The sequence below is a fragment of the Cryptomeria japonica genome, unplaced genomic scaffold, assembly GCF_030272615.1.
Source record: "Cryptomeria japonica unplaced genomic scaffold, Sugi_1.0 HiC_scaffold_46, whole genome shotgun sequence".
NCBI classification, from domain to species: Eukaryota; Viridiplantae; Streptophyta; class Pinopsida; order Cupressales; family Cupressaceae; genus Cryptomeria; species Cryptomeria japonica.
Window position 1 is genome coordinate 48,213 of NW_026728868.1, and position 12,642 is coordinate 60,854.

Below are 12,642 nucleotides of genomic sequence, written 5' to 3' on the forward strand. Positions count from 1 at the left end.
TAAGGTATCCTTGTATCTAGTTTCCTTAAGACATTAACATAAAACTATGTTGATATCTTAAGGGGGGGCACCTGTATCATTCCCATTGTACCATATTGTCATATGCTCTTGCGAATCATTTTTGCATGTCTTAAAATGGGGTGTCCATTCCTAGAACCAGAGTAAAAACTCTTAGAGAGAGATTCTTCACACTCAAAATGAGACACAACATTTGATATATGTCTTAGACGGGATTAACGTATCACTGAAAATAACAAAGTCTTAAATGGGATGGCCTCAAAACCAGACATGTATCTTCGCCATTTGGAATTTACACATTTGGACACACAGAATCGCCCCATGGAATTTGCATTGACATTACATGTTTTAAATAGGTTGAAGCACACTCAAAGACAAAGACTCTTAAATGAGGTTCTTTACACTTGAAACCAGATATCACTTGCACACACACACGAGGATAGGTGGAACTAGCTAAAAACAACTAGACTATTCTTTCCCTCCTCTCCCCATGGATCACCTAGATAAAAACATCTAGGGGCGAGTTCCCCATTCTCTCTCTCATCATTCTTCTCATGGATCACCCGGATAAACACATCTAGTGTGTATTCATGTTCTCTCTTCTTTCTCTCATGAACTCATAGCTTTGCTATTGATAGTTCATGGATGATGATTGCATTTCTCATTTATGTGATCGCTTATGTGCATGAGATGACATTTGTCAAGAATGATATTAGTTTTTGAGACATTTTGGTATCGATGTCTCTTTGGTTAGTTGACTTGAGTTCTTTCTTTTGGTCTTTAGCTTTTGGGTCATGTGTGCTTTTGTGTCTTTTCCTTTGTTTTTATTTTGTGTTGATTTATCTTTTTACTTTTGTCTTGTGTTTTATGCCCTTGCATATGTTTTAGGTGAGTTAAGATCCTAAGACTGGGGCCTTTGTTCCTCGAAATTAGTGATATCTTATACTCCTTGTGCTTTTCATTTGTGCTCTTCCTCTTCATCTCTTTCTTCTAATTTACCGTGAGTATTTGCGTAAGCTCATACTCCCGCTAAAGTGGGGGCTAAATGTAGCGTCCTAAAATTGCACCCTTTGTAATTTTGACTGTATTCTAGACCCTCACCTTATCGGTCTCTTCCCATGCTTGATCGAGACCTTTTTATGCCTCGCCTATGCAATCAAACCTCATTTTCCACCTTGCACCTTGTATGGCCACCTTGATCCTACCCAAAAATAGGGCAGGACGAGGGCATGGCACCCTGGGATCCCTTAAAGGGGGCCTATCTTGGCCCCTCTTCCTTGGACCTATCTATAATGTGAGTAGAAAATAAACATCTATGTCGGCCTATGGCAGAAAATTAAATATTTGACGATGGGCGGGTATATAAGGGGTCTTCCCCTCTCAATTGGCATAAGAGAACATACGATCATATTTTAATATAAATAAATAAAATATTTAATTTGGTATAAATAAAATATCTTCCTCTTTTAGAAAAGTTTCAACCATTTTAATATAAAATAATATTTTGACTCTAATATAAAATGTTGATTGACAGTACAAAATTATGAACAATATTTGATTCAATATCAGATTTGAAGATAAGCTAGATAAATATATAAACAATAAGAAATTTTGCGCATCCAAAATTTCTATAAAAAAAATTATTATAGAGCTTGGCCCTTGCTTCATCTATGTATAGAAAAAGAAAAAGAAAATGTCAATGCTCTGTTACTCAATTTACATCTCCAAGATAGGTTAAATGCATGAGGTAAAGAAATTTCCTTTTTTTTTCCAAATTGTTGGCGGCTCAAAATAATTAATATATTATTTCCTTTGAATTTGGTGATCCTTCCCATATAGTGTAATGATTCCACATTATCGAAAGATGGCGAGAATAGTTTTCTTGAGTCTATAGGATTCTATATTTTGTATGGTCAATCTCTAATTTATAGATCGTTTTGTTCTTAAGATAAATTTAACATGTTCAAACTCAAACCCAATGGGATTGAGATCTATACATAGTAAAACATAGGATTATTTAGTGTGGTCATGTTGATTAATCATTGGTATTAAATTAGTGTATGTAGCCAAATGTATTGTATATATTAGTATCACAAATTATTCATCCTTGTTCCCAAAGAAAAGAACTCATAACCTTCTATCAATTATGAATATAATTTAGATTTTTTGATATGACTACTTAGTCAAATAATAATTTTATTTGACATTAGTTGCATCAATATAATAAGCCTAGATTTGTGTTGAAAAATTAAGTTCCTTAGATTTTAGTTAAAGTATTCACTCTTGCATGAAGTTATCTTTTGAAATTAAAATTCTACATTCAATCCTTCTTAGTCTCTTTTGGGTGTAACAAGTTTTTGGTTTTTATTCAGTTTTTTCATTTTCTATGGTTTGGATCAACATGTGTGTAGTATTTCCGCAAATAGTCACCTCAAGAAACTTGGACTGCCATAGACATATTCCTTGAGTTCTCTTTCTAGTTGTTTTTGTTGGACCCTCGGGTATTTGGGATGTATCATGTATAGCATTCAATCTGCTACTAATAATATAGTTTGAAACATGAACTACTTATTTCATGGTGTTTATGTGAGACCTTGAGTCTCTAGTTCCTTTATGTTATTTATGGATGGAGAATATTATAGTACAAAATTTCAAATCTATATTCAACACTCCTAAAAAAATATTAGTGTTCCATTCATTAGATTTAAAAAAATTGATCCATGATTTTCTTATTTATTTATTTCACCTCTCTATTGCAACTGGATTAATGTTATTCTACCCTCAAAAATGACCTTTCGAGTAGAGAGATATATTCCATTCATTATTTGCTTAGTAGTGTATGTGTATTTATTTCTTGTGGCAGTATAATTATCGTGTAACCCATATATTCATTCATATCCTTCACCTTTTAGAGTATTTTTATTAGAATTTGCATGCTAGAACCCTTTGGATTTTGGGAAAAATTATGTTTTTAAAAACATTGGATGATGTAGATGCTTTTTCATTTCTCATCCATTTGATATTTAGTTCTCTATGGTGGAATCCTTTTAGGAAAATTTAGAGTCACATTCATGCTAGCACATTCTAGATTATACTAGCAACTATTAATACCAACCTTCCTTGCTATTAGTCAGGCTAAACCTTCTAGTTAATAATATTTATAAAAGAGTTATATATAGGTTATTTTCCTCTCGAATATATTTTTTTAATTTTTTAATTCAATAGCTACCTATGATGACTCTCTCCATCTCATTTCTTGCACATGTAACACTCACCTTCTCATCGATAGAATTAAAACTTCACTTTAGGATATCCATTATTAGAAGCAATAGATGGAAATCACACATAAGATGAATAATTGATCATGTTCACTTTACCCACAACAATTTTTTTTGGCCTACTACTTGTGTCATCTCTCATTTATCAATTCAATGCCAATCAAAGATGACCTTATAGATGTTGTAACCTTTCCAACATCTATCCATTCTATTTTTCCCAATTGTTTATTCTTTAGAAATTTCTTTGAGTCTTCTAAGAACTTGCCCTTTCGATAAATTATAGGGATTGCAAAATGGACTAAAAAAAACGTCAACAACGTTGTTGTAAGGCAGCTACGCTAGCTAAATTCTTACTTTCCACATAGAAAAAACATAAAGTGTCAAGGCTGTGTTAGTCAAAAGTTCTTGATCTACTATTTAGTCCATCTCTTATCTACTAGTTCAATCTCAATCAAAGCTCATCCTACAGATGCTATAACCTTTCTAACATCTAGATCCATTATCTTTTTCCTAATTCTTTATTCCTTAGAAAGTTCTTTGAATCTTCTATTACAATTACACAAATATTGTCAAATGATTATATAAATAAAATATCTTCCTCTTTTAGATAAATTTCTACTATTTTAATATAAAATTATATTTTGACTCTAATGTAAAATTTTGATTGACAGTACAAAAGTATAAACAATATTTGATACAATATCACACTTGAAGATAAGCCAAATAAATCTATGAACAAAAAGAAATTTTGCTCATCCAAAATTTATATAAAAAGAATATTATATTATAGAGCTTGGCCCTTGCTACATCTATGTAGAGCAAAAGAAAAAAAATAAAATGTCAACGCTATCTCAGTCAATTTACATCTAGAGAGATAAGTAAAATACACAGTAGGTAAGAAATTTTCCTTTTTAGCCAATTCGTTGGCGGCTCAGAATAATCAATATATTATTTCCTTTGAATTTGCTGATTCTACGTTACCAAAAGAATGAGGAGAATCCGTCTACGGTAGCTTCGATAACTATATGTCGTAGGGCTTACGTAGTCACCCCAACTTAATATAAAGAGCACCAACTCTGCAAACATATAATATTATAATAATTAACGACTGCGTCAACATGAATTAGTCCCAACACAGAAACTATATTATAATTAATCAATTACGTCAACATGAATTAGTCCTCGCAGAGTAGTTAATTTTCCCGCTATATAATAGACATGTTATGGGATTGTAATACACAATTCGACTACACATTCATATCCCGAGCTTTTCTGTCTGATTCTTCTGTGTCTCTATTTATAATGGGTAACCGCATGATTTACTTCACGTTGGGACTTTTCCTATTGATATGTTGGTACAGTGATAATGTCATGGCAGCGGATTCCGATCCCTTGCAAGATTTCTGCGTCGCAGACAAGGAAAGCATGGGTGAGTACATAACTTTTATTTCATTTGCTTATCAGGCGAGTTGCTCACAAATTAATTAAAATACAATGGTGTGATATGAGTTGTTGCTAACAAATTGATTAAAACAGTTGAGGTGAACGGGTTCGTTTGCAAAGATCCCAAGGATGTTTCGGCAGAGGACTTCTTCTTCGGGGGACTTGGGCAGGCAGGGAACACCGACAATGCAGTGGGCTCCAATGTAACGATGGCCAATGTTATGCAGATACCGGGCCTCAACACCTTCGGAATATCGTTGGTCCGTATCGATTACGCAGTGGGTGGAATAAATCCTCCTCACACGCACCCAAGAGCCACTGAAGTTCTTGTTTTACTGGAAGGCCAGCTTCTTGTGGGTTTCATTGACACCACCAACAAGTTTTTCAGCAAAACGTTGGAGAAGGGAGATGTGTTTGTGTTTCCAAAGGCACTTGTGCATTTCCAGCAGAATGTGGGGCATGAAAATGCGGTGGCCATAGCTGCATTGAGCAGCCAGCTTCCGGGAGCTCAGACAATCGCCAACTCTCTGTTTGCAGCGGATCCTCCTCTCCCAGATTCCGTATTGGCCAAGGCCTTCCGCATCACCCAAGAGCTTGCCGATTACATTCAGAAGAAATTTGCATAAGAATTTGCTTTTTTCTATTAAATAAAACAAACAAGCGGTCTGGTCTGGACAACGTGGGAAGACCGTCCTTCCCAATTCTTTTTCCTCACAGTTGAATAAAACTCTCTTTTTAGAGTTATTGCCGTCCTCTTGTGCTATTCATAGCATCCGTTTTTAACCCAGGCACTTCCCCTCCGTGAACATTGCTTGCAAATCTGCCATTGTTTCCTAACGATTTCCTTAGACGCTCTCTCATCCTCTCAACTTCCAAATTACAAAGCACTCTTATAATAGATGTCGATTTTATTATATTCTATTTGTTTAAATATTTTGATTTTATTTTATATATCCATGATTTTACTGCATCAATAAGTGAGACAACTTCCATAGCAAAGGGCATGCTCGTTTATGTGTTAATGAAAGATATTGTTTGCTCCTCATTCTCATTTTTTGTACTTAGAACTACATGTTTGAATACCTCATTTGATATATTTAGGTTGATAAACCTTCTATTTCTCTTTGCTAATAGAATTTATACTATCATATGACTCAATTATTGGACTCCAATATTCCTTTCTATTATTTTTTTGGTGAGAAACCTCCTATAAGCTCTTGTAGCTGAATCATCTCGGTTCTTCATTAAAAAATTAATGGTATGATTATGAGCCAATTAAATATTTTTTTGCATACTTTGTAATATATTTAATTAATTCATGTACTGACAGAACGAATTACCAATCAATATTTCCTCGCCATCACTGGAGTATATAGCAATTGTGTGGCTAAACTCTACCATTATTTCTCAACGGTGCAAAATTCTATATCCCCCTTTTTTTTTTATCTTCATAAACTCTTGATCCCTGCAAACTAAATGGCCATGGAACATTATACCTATATATCATTTAAGTATATATTTTTTGGTAAATTAACTAATTTATTCAAGCAATACATTATTTATATTAATTGTTCAAACTAATAATATAAAATGCAACAATTACTTGAAGATCATCTTTGCCCCTTTTTTATGTGTATGGTGTTCAAAATCTTCTCATAGTCATTGTTAAATTTAGTCTATACAAGTTGTTTCATACTTTAAGAGATGGATGTAAAGAAAAATTATAGAATTCTCACAATGTAAATTTTGATTTATCAATTTACAATTTTATATTAATAAAACGGGTACATAAGATTGTGCATATTTGTTTAAGTTCTAATATCTTCTCGATGGTTCCATGGATGAATAATTACTTCAAGATTCATTAGTTGATCTACATTAAAATCAAATCAATATCATCCATATTTGGTTCTCCATACATCCATGTGAATCCATACACATGTATTTATGGTGTATGTTGGCACTCATATATATTATAGTTTAATCTAGCTATGGCCACTGCATTTTCATGCCTCACATTTTGTTGGAAAAGAACAAGTGCCTTTGGTAACACAAACACATCTCCAATATAGAAGGCAAGACTATCAAAGGAGAATAGGAAACTAAGAAAATGTTGAGCGTGATTAAGAGAAGACATGATAACAATGAATTATTATCATAGTCAAACATCGATTTGTTAATATGTGAAAGGTTGCGATTAAAGATAGATGAAGGAAATAATTCCAAAGAGAGGAGACTTGTCTCCTTAGACACCCTTTGTCCTCATAGATTAAAGAGGGTCTCTACTGGGGATATTACAGTGGTATCAGAGCATGATCTTTCCAGCCTGTGAAATAAATAACATTCTAAAGATTGACCATGAGACCTAACCGAAGGCCTCAACATCCAAAGAGAAAGATTACCTATCATCAACCTAGAAAAAGGCATCGTAACCTCAAGTCTATATTGAGGAAAAGAAACTACTTGTACATAAATCGTATAGAACTATTAGCAAATCAAGAATTCCTACATCGCTTTCGTGATTTTACACATGGCAACAACATCTTCACAACAAGTCAATAGTAGAAAGAAGCCTTCTTGCAGAGAGAATTCTTGTCGTATACACCGATCTAGAAGCATCACACTCTTCCATCAAATGAGAATATTTCTATGAAGATAATATTCAAAATAGTATCATATATTCAATTTTAAAAAGGAAAAACAAAAGTAGGTTGCACATGAAGGAACGATACCTTATATAGGTCAAAATTATTCAAATTGAATAGTTGACATCAATATAAGGATGCATAGATCATTAATTGAAGTACATGAGAGTTAATACTGCATATGAGTAAAAGTTAGAATGATCAAGATGATTCAAGAAAAGGGTTCATCATAGAACATTTAGAGCCTTAAAGGGCTTACCTTAAAGAGGTTAGCAATGTGGTTACAACAACCAAGTAAGAGGGAAGCGAGAATGGAGGTTAGGCTAAGGGCCGCCAAGTAAATACTTGGTGTAGCAATGACTCAATAAAAAACCCATGCCTTCCCAAAGAGTATATGGGGAAGTAATAATGTGGATAACAAACATGAGCTGCCAAGTGGAGCAAGAGGGTTGTAGAGAACAACCACTCTTATGCTTAGTGTAGAAATGGATAAAAATATGCTTCCCATTTCTTCCCAAGAAGGATATGAGAATGGCATAAAGGCTGACCCGAGCCACCAAGTAGAGAAAGTAAGTCTCTTAGGTTTGGTGTAGAAATGGCTCCAAGCCTCTAGGAAAGTTCCCATTCCTTCTAAACATAGAGAAATGTAGAGGAATTATGGCACAAAGAAGGCAGTTCCTCTTAGGCATAAAGAAATGTAGAGGAATTATGGCACAAAGAAGTCAGTTCCTCTCAAGATTAGGTACACTAGCTCAAGGAAGCTAGACCCCCTGAAGTGGACATAATGGCTCAAGGAAGCCATTCCCTCTCGATTTGGGAAGTGGCTCAAAGAAAGCTAGCCCCCCCCCCAAGTTGGCTAGAGATTGCTCAAGGAAGCCAACCTCCCTCAAGTAGATAGAATGGCTCAAGGAAGCTAGTCCTTCTCAAGTTGGGCAATGGCTCAAAGAAGCAAGTCCCTACCAAGTTGGAAAAAGATGGCTCAAGGGAGCCAGTCTCTCTCAAGTTGGACAAAAATTGGTTAAGGAAGCCAATCCATCTTAAGTTTCGGTAAAGGACTCAAGGAAGCCAATCCCTCCAAGTTGCAATAGATTCACTAGAAACTAAGTAGTAAATTTTGTAACATTTGTCATTACTTTAATTTATATGATTATATGTTTGGTACTACTAATCTATGTGCAGGTTCATCCAAGAAGGAGGACAAGGAGAAATTGCTCGAGGACAAGCAAAATCAAAAGGGGCAGATTGTGATATCCCCGTATTGACCAATTTTGTGAAGTCTCTAAGAGACAAAATCACAGTTTTATTGTTTAAAATTTATCACTGAGGAAGTCCTCAATTAGAGAATATGAATCGATGATGGATAAAGTAAGTAGAAATAAATATACTTTTCATACGTTGAAATGAATAAGTGAAGACTACTGCATAGAACTAGAATATGAGATACCGTCCTGTTGATGGTGTTTTGATGCATTATCGAACACAGAATAAAATACCAATGGCACTCTATGCTCTCTTGATAAAAAAGACTCTCAGATGTTGAATATCTGTGAAGGATCACATGAGATGACTCCAAGGTTCTTTTATGTCAAGTCTTGACTTGTCGGATAGCTTCAATGGTATTGATGTAATTTGTTGTACCTACAAGGGGACTTATATGTTGAATACCTGAATGCTCAAATGATGCTGGAACGTAGGATTTCACTTGACTTGATTAAAAAAAAGAAGAAAAAGGATAGGGTTTAGAAAGTTATTCTAACTCTAAGAATGTAGGAGCAATGGGTGATCTTTGATGAAACTCTAACTAAGTCTTGCTTTGACATGCTATGAACATCTCCACAAGGCTAGTGTGATCTTCTTAGGATAGCTTTGTGATTTTTAAATCATCACTACAAGCATAGAAACCATCAAGTTGATGCATATCAATGAAGAAGCGATAATTGAAGTTAAGCTTTAGTTGAATGATTCCAGCTGACTACGTAGTATGGATATACGAATTTCACCATTGATCACACAAAGTCTTTCATTCATTTAATTATCAATATCTAAAATGAAGATCCAACAAGAAACCACACAATTGTAGAAGAAACAACACATTCCACCATAACTTCAATGGAAAGGAAGTTTATTTACAACTTTGGCAACAATTTCCGCTTTCTCTTTCTATTCTACTCTAGTTGCTAACTTCTCTTGAACTACTAGCTATTGACTATTCCCCTTACAAATGAAGAAGTGAGGCCTTTTATAGTTATCTCATTACAATTTAGTGGCTTAGATTGATTTGAGATCAATGGCCAAGATTACAAGATAGAAACCCTAATTAGGGTTTGTAGAACCCATTACAAAACATTTAATTCTTGACCTATGATATGTTTACATTTTAAGAGACACATGTCCTAAGAAAATTCAATGAATAGATGATGGCTGTAGGTACATCAAACTTTGTGCCTTTGTAGTAGTTATCTCCTTTTGATGAATGAGGTTAGACGCATTGAATCTAGATGCCTTATCCTGAAATGATATGATTGGATGTAATGATGACTAGGCACCACCTCAGCTTTATTGATTGTAACTCATCACAAGTGTGCAATTGAATGTGACATATCTCTTGGTACTCAACATTTGCGAGTGCTTGATGTGATGATGACTCCACTCATGTTGATCTTCTAACTTTGATTAACTCTTCTGAAATGATCGCATGTCTTGATTGCTTGCATTCGCGAACTTTCATCTAACTACATTGACAAAGATTCTTGGATTTCCAAAAGAAATTCAAGATTGTAAAAATTCTTCATTAGTGTGTGACGCTGACCCTTATCTTCCTTCTTGATGAGAGCTTGCCATTGCTTTGCACGAATTGAGTTCTTGCCTTGCATGAGCTTGCGACTTGACGATTCCAACAATTGCTTTGTAGAGGCTTGAAGCGTGATGTCCTCCTTCATGTGGATTTGTTGCGATCCTGTCTTCACACACCTACGAAATTTGTTCAAGTTAGTGTCATGATATGAGATTTACTTGCAAATAAATAATCATTTACTTAAGATAAATCAAGAACCCTCGAAAGAAAATCAAACCAGTCATAACATGAGGCCTGATTTCTCACAAAATGGATCAAAGATGTAATTCGCTGAATAAGACAAGTTTGACATGGTTGAGGAGTTCCAATTCGTCACTTCCCAATGAGGTTGTCGTATGTGCAATCTCAATGGCGACTTGCTGCTGTAACTTCAACATAATCGTTTTCTTCCTAGGATAAAACCTAGTTAATCACTTGTAAAATATTATCCCTTTTACTGACATCACTCCCTGCAAATGAGCCAAGCAGGTTTTCAAAGTGTCGAACTACAACCCTCTCTATTTTATCTCCCGCCGAACACCACATATTATTTTCATCCTTGATCACCTCGTTCATGTTGAGCAACCTCTTTGCCTTAACCGACAAGTGAAAAAACTTTGTATTTAAGTCTTTTTCCAAAATTCACATCTCCCTAGACTTGTCACACCAGAAAATATCCTCCCTAATTAATACCTCCGACAGACATTCCATTAGCTCCTTTCCTTTTTCAAAATCAACATTAGTCATTCCTAACCAAATCACCTTCTCATTAAGAGACACAATCTCCTTCTCTAGCCTCAAAAAAAATATTCCTAAAGGATTGTACGTTCCACTGCTTAATTTTATCCTTAAGGAAATGTAATTGTTTCACAAAACAGAAACTGGGCGTATCTTCAAATATATTACTCTCTTCCCAAAATTTTTTTAGATAAGACAAGAATTGCCCGTCCTACCACCACATGCTTTGAAAATAAAAATTCCCAGAGAATCGAGTCTTTCCAATTTCTAGTTCCAACTGGATAGGGAAGTGATCGGAAATAAAAATCAGCAAAATGCTCAACGCCAAGGAGAAATGGCCTTCCATCCTTCTTGGTCCCACCAAGAACCAATTTAATCTTTTCAAAATATTGGTAAAATTTAGTCTCCTATTCATCCATGTAAATTGGCCATTTTTTGGAATTACATCAACCACCTCATTGTCTGCTTAAAAAACTTTTAAAATATTCCATAATTTTGTTAGAACTTCTTAAATTGTGTTGAAGTCTCCTGCCACCACCAACCAATCCTTGCCAATGATACTGATGCGTTCTGATAGTTCCTTCCAAACTCTCATCTTGTCCTTTGTTTTAAAAGACCCATAAACATTAATCAAAGGGAACTCTGAATCATAAGAAAGGAGTTCACTCTAAATATCATCCAATATTTTGACATTTCTCCAGGGAAAATAATGACCACATGGGGGTTCCATAAGAACCCCAGGCCTCCTGCAGAACCCCTAGCTTCTTGGAAAATACCTTCCCATCTAGAACAATAATGTAGAAAACTAAGCGCCTTATCCAAACTCAGCTTGGTTTCTTGGAATATAATTATTTTATTAGAGACTTTCTCTAATGAATGCCTAACCAAGAGTTTCTTGTCAGGAGCCGAGAGGCCCCTGGCATTCCAGGTAAGGATCCTCATGTTCCTCCTAGGGAGGACTTACCTCCCCTGAATCTTCTAAAAAATTTTACGACATTGATGATGCCTTTCTCCTTTGCCCTATCTTCATACTTTTTCTTGTTGCTCCTCGTCCCTCTACTTCCTTTGGATCTCCCCAACAGAACATTTTCCGATTGGCTAATGCTTCTCAGGTCAATAATATCCAATTCATCTTCATTATCAAACTCCTCTTTTGACCTCATGTCGTAATTGATCTTCGTGTCTGACAAGCCCATCCAAGCATCCTGAGCATTGTTAGAAGCCTTGCTTCGGTGTATGTCCATGATTATGGGAGAGAAACCAACCTTTTTTGAATTGTCTCTTCCACCCTCCCCATCCTTGTATCCAACTGGTTCTTTGATGACCAAAGCCCCTAAAGGGCCTATTGTCTCCTTCCTCGAAGACGTAAATACCTTCTCAATCGACTCCTGTCTCCTGGGCTGCGGAACCATCTCGTAGCGGGCCTAACAAAGATTCTACATTCCTTTGTCATATGATTCCTACCATCACATCGACCACAAAATTGTTTAATGTCTTCAACTTCAATCTAATGCATCCATATACTTCAAACCGATTTCAAACAAATCTTGGAGGAACCTTTTTAACTGCAATGATTCTGATTCTAGCGTACAAATAGGAGTCATTTTTTGCTATCCCCTCATCAGTTTATAGTAAGGTTCCCAAGGTTCTACTAATTCTCTCCAAACTACTCTCCCCGATATTCTAT

General features: G+C 35.3%; 1 protein-coding gene across 1 annotated transcript; it reads left to right on the forward strand.

Annotated features, from left to right (window-relative positions):
• Nucleotides 1–4,514: 4,514 nt before the first annotated feature.
• On the forward strand, nucleotides 4,515–5,572 carry LOC131078338 (putative germin-like protein 2-3). The gene is made up of 2 exons (XM_058016005.2): nucleotides 4,515–4,725; nucleotides 4,833–5,572. The coding sequence occupies exons 1-2, from the start codon at nucleotides 4,515–4,517 to the stop codon at nucleotides 5,363–5,365; spliced, it is 744 nt and encodes a 247-aa protein (XP_057871988.2). The 3' UTR covers nucleotides 5,366–5,572.
• Nucleotides 5,573–12,642: the final 7,070 nt, after the last annotated feature.

What these genes read in the sequence shown, in the direction of transcription:
- LOC131078338 (XM_058016005.2), top strand. Translation starts at nt 4,515, where the DNA reads ATGTTATGGGATTGTAATACACAATTCGACTACACATTCATATCCCGA. An exon ending in CGCAGACAAGGAAAGCATGG is followed by an intron (nt 4,726 to 4,832) that starts GTGAGTACATAA and finishes TGATTAAAACAG; the next exon opens with TTGAGGTGAACGGGTTCGTT.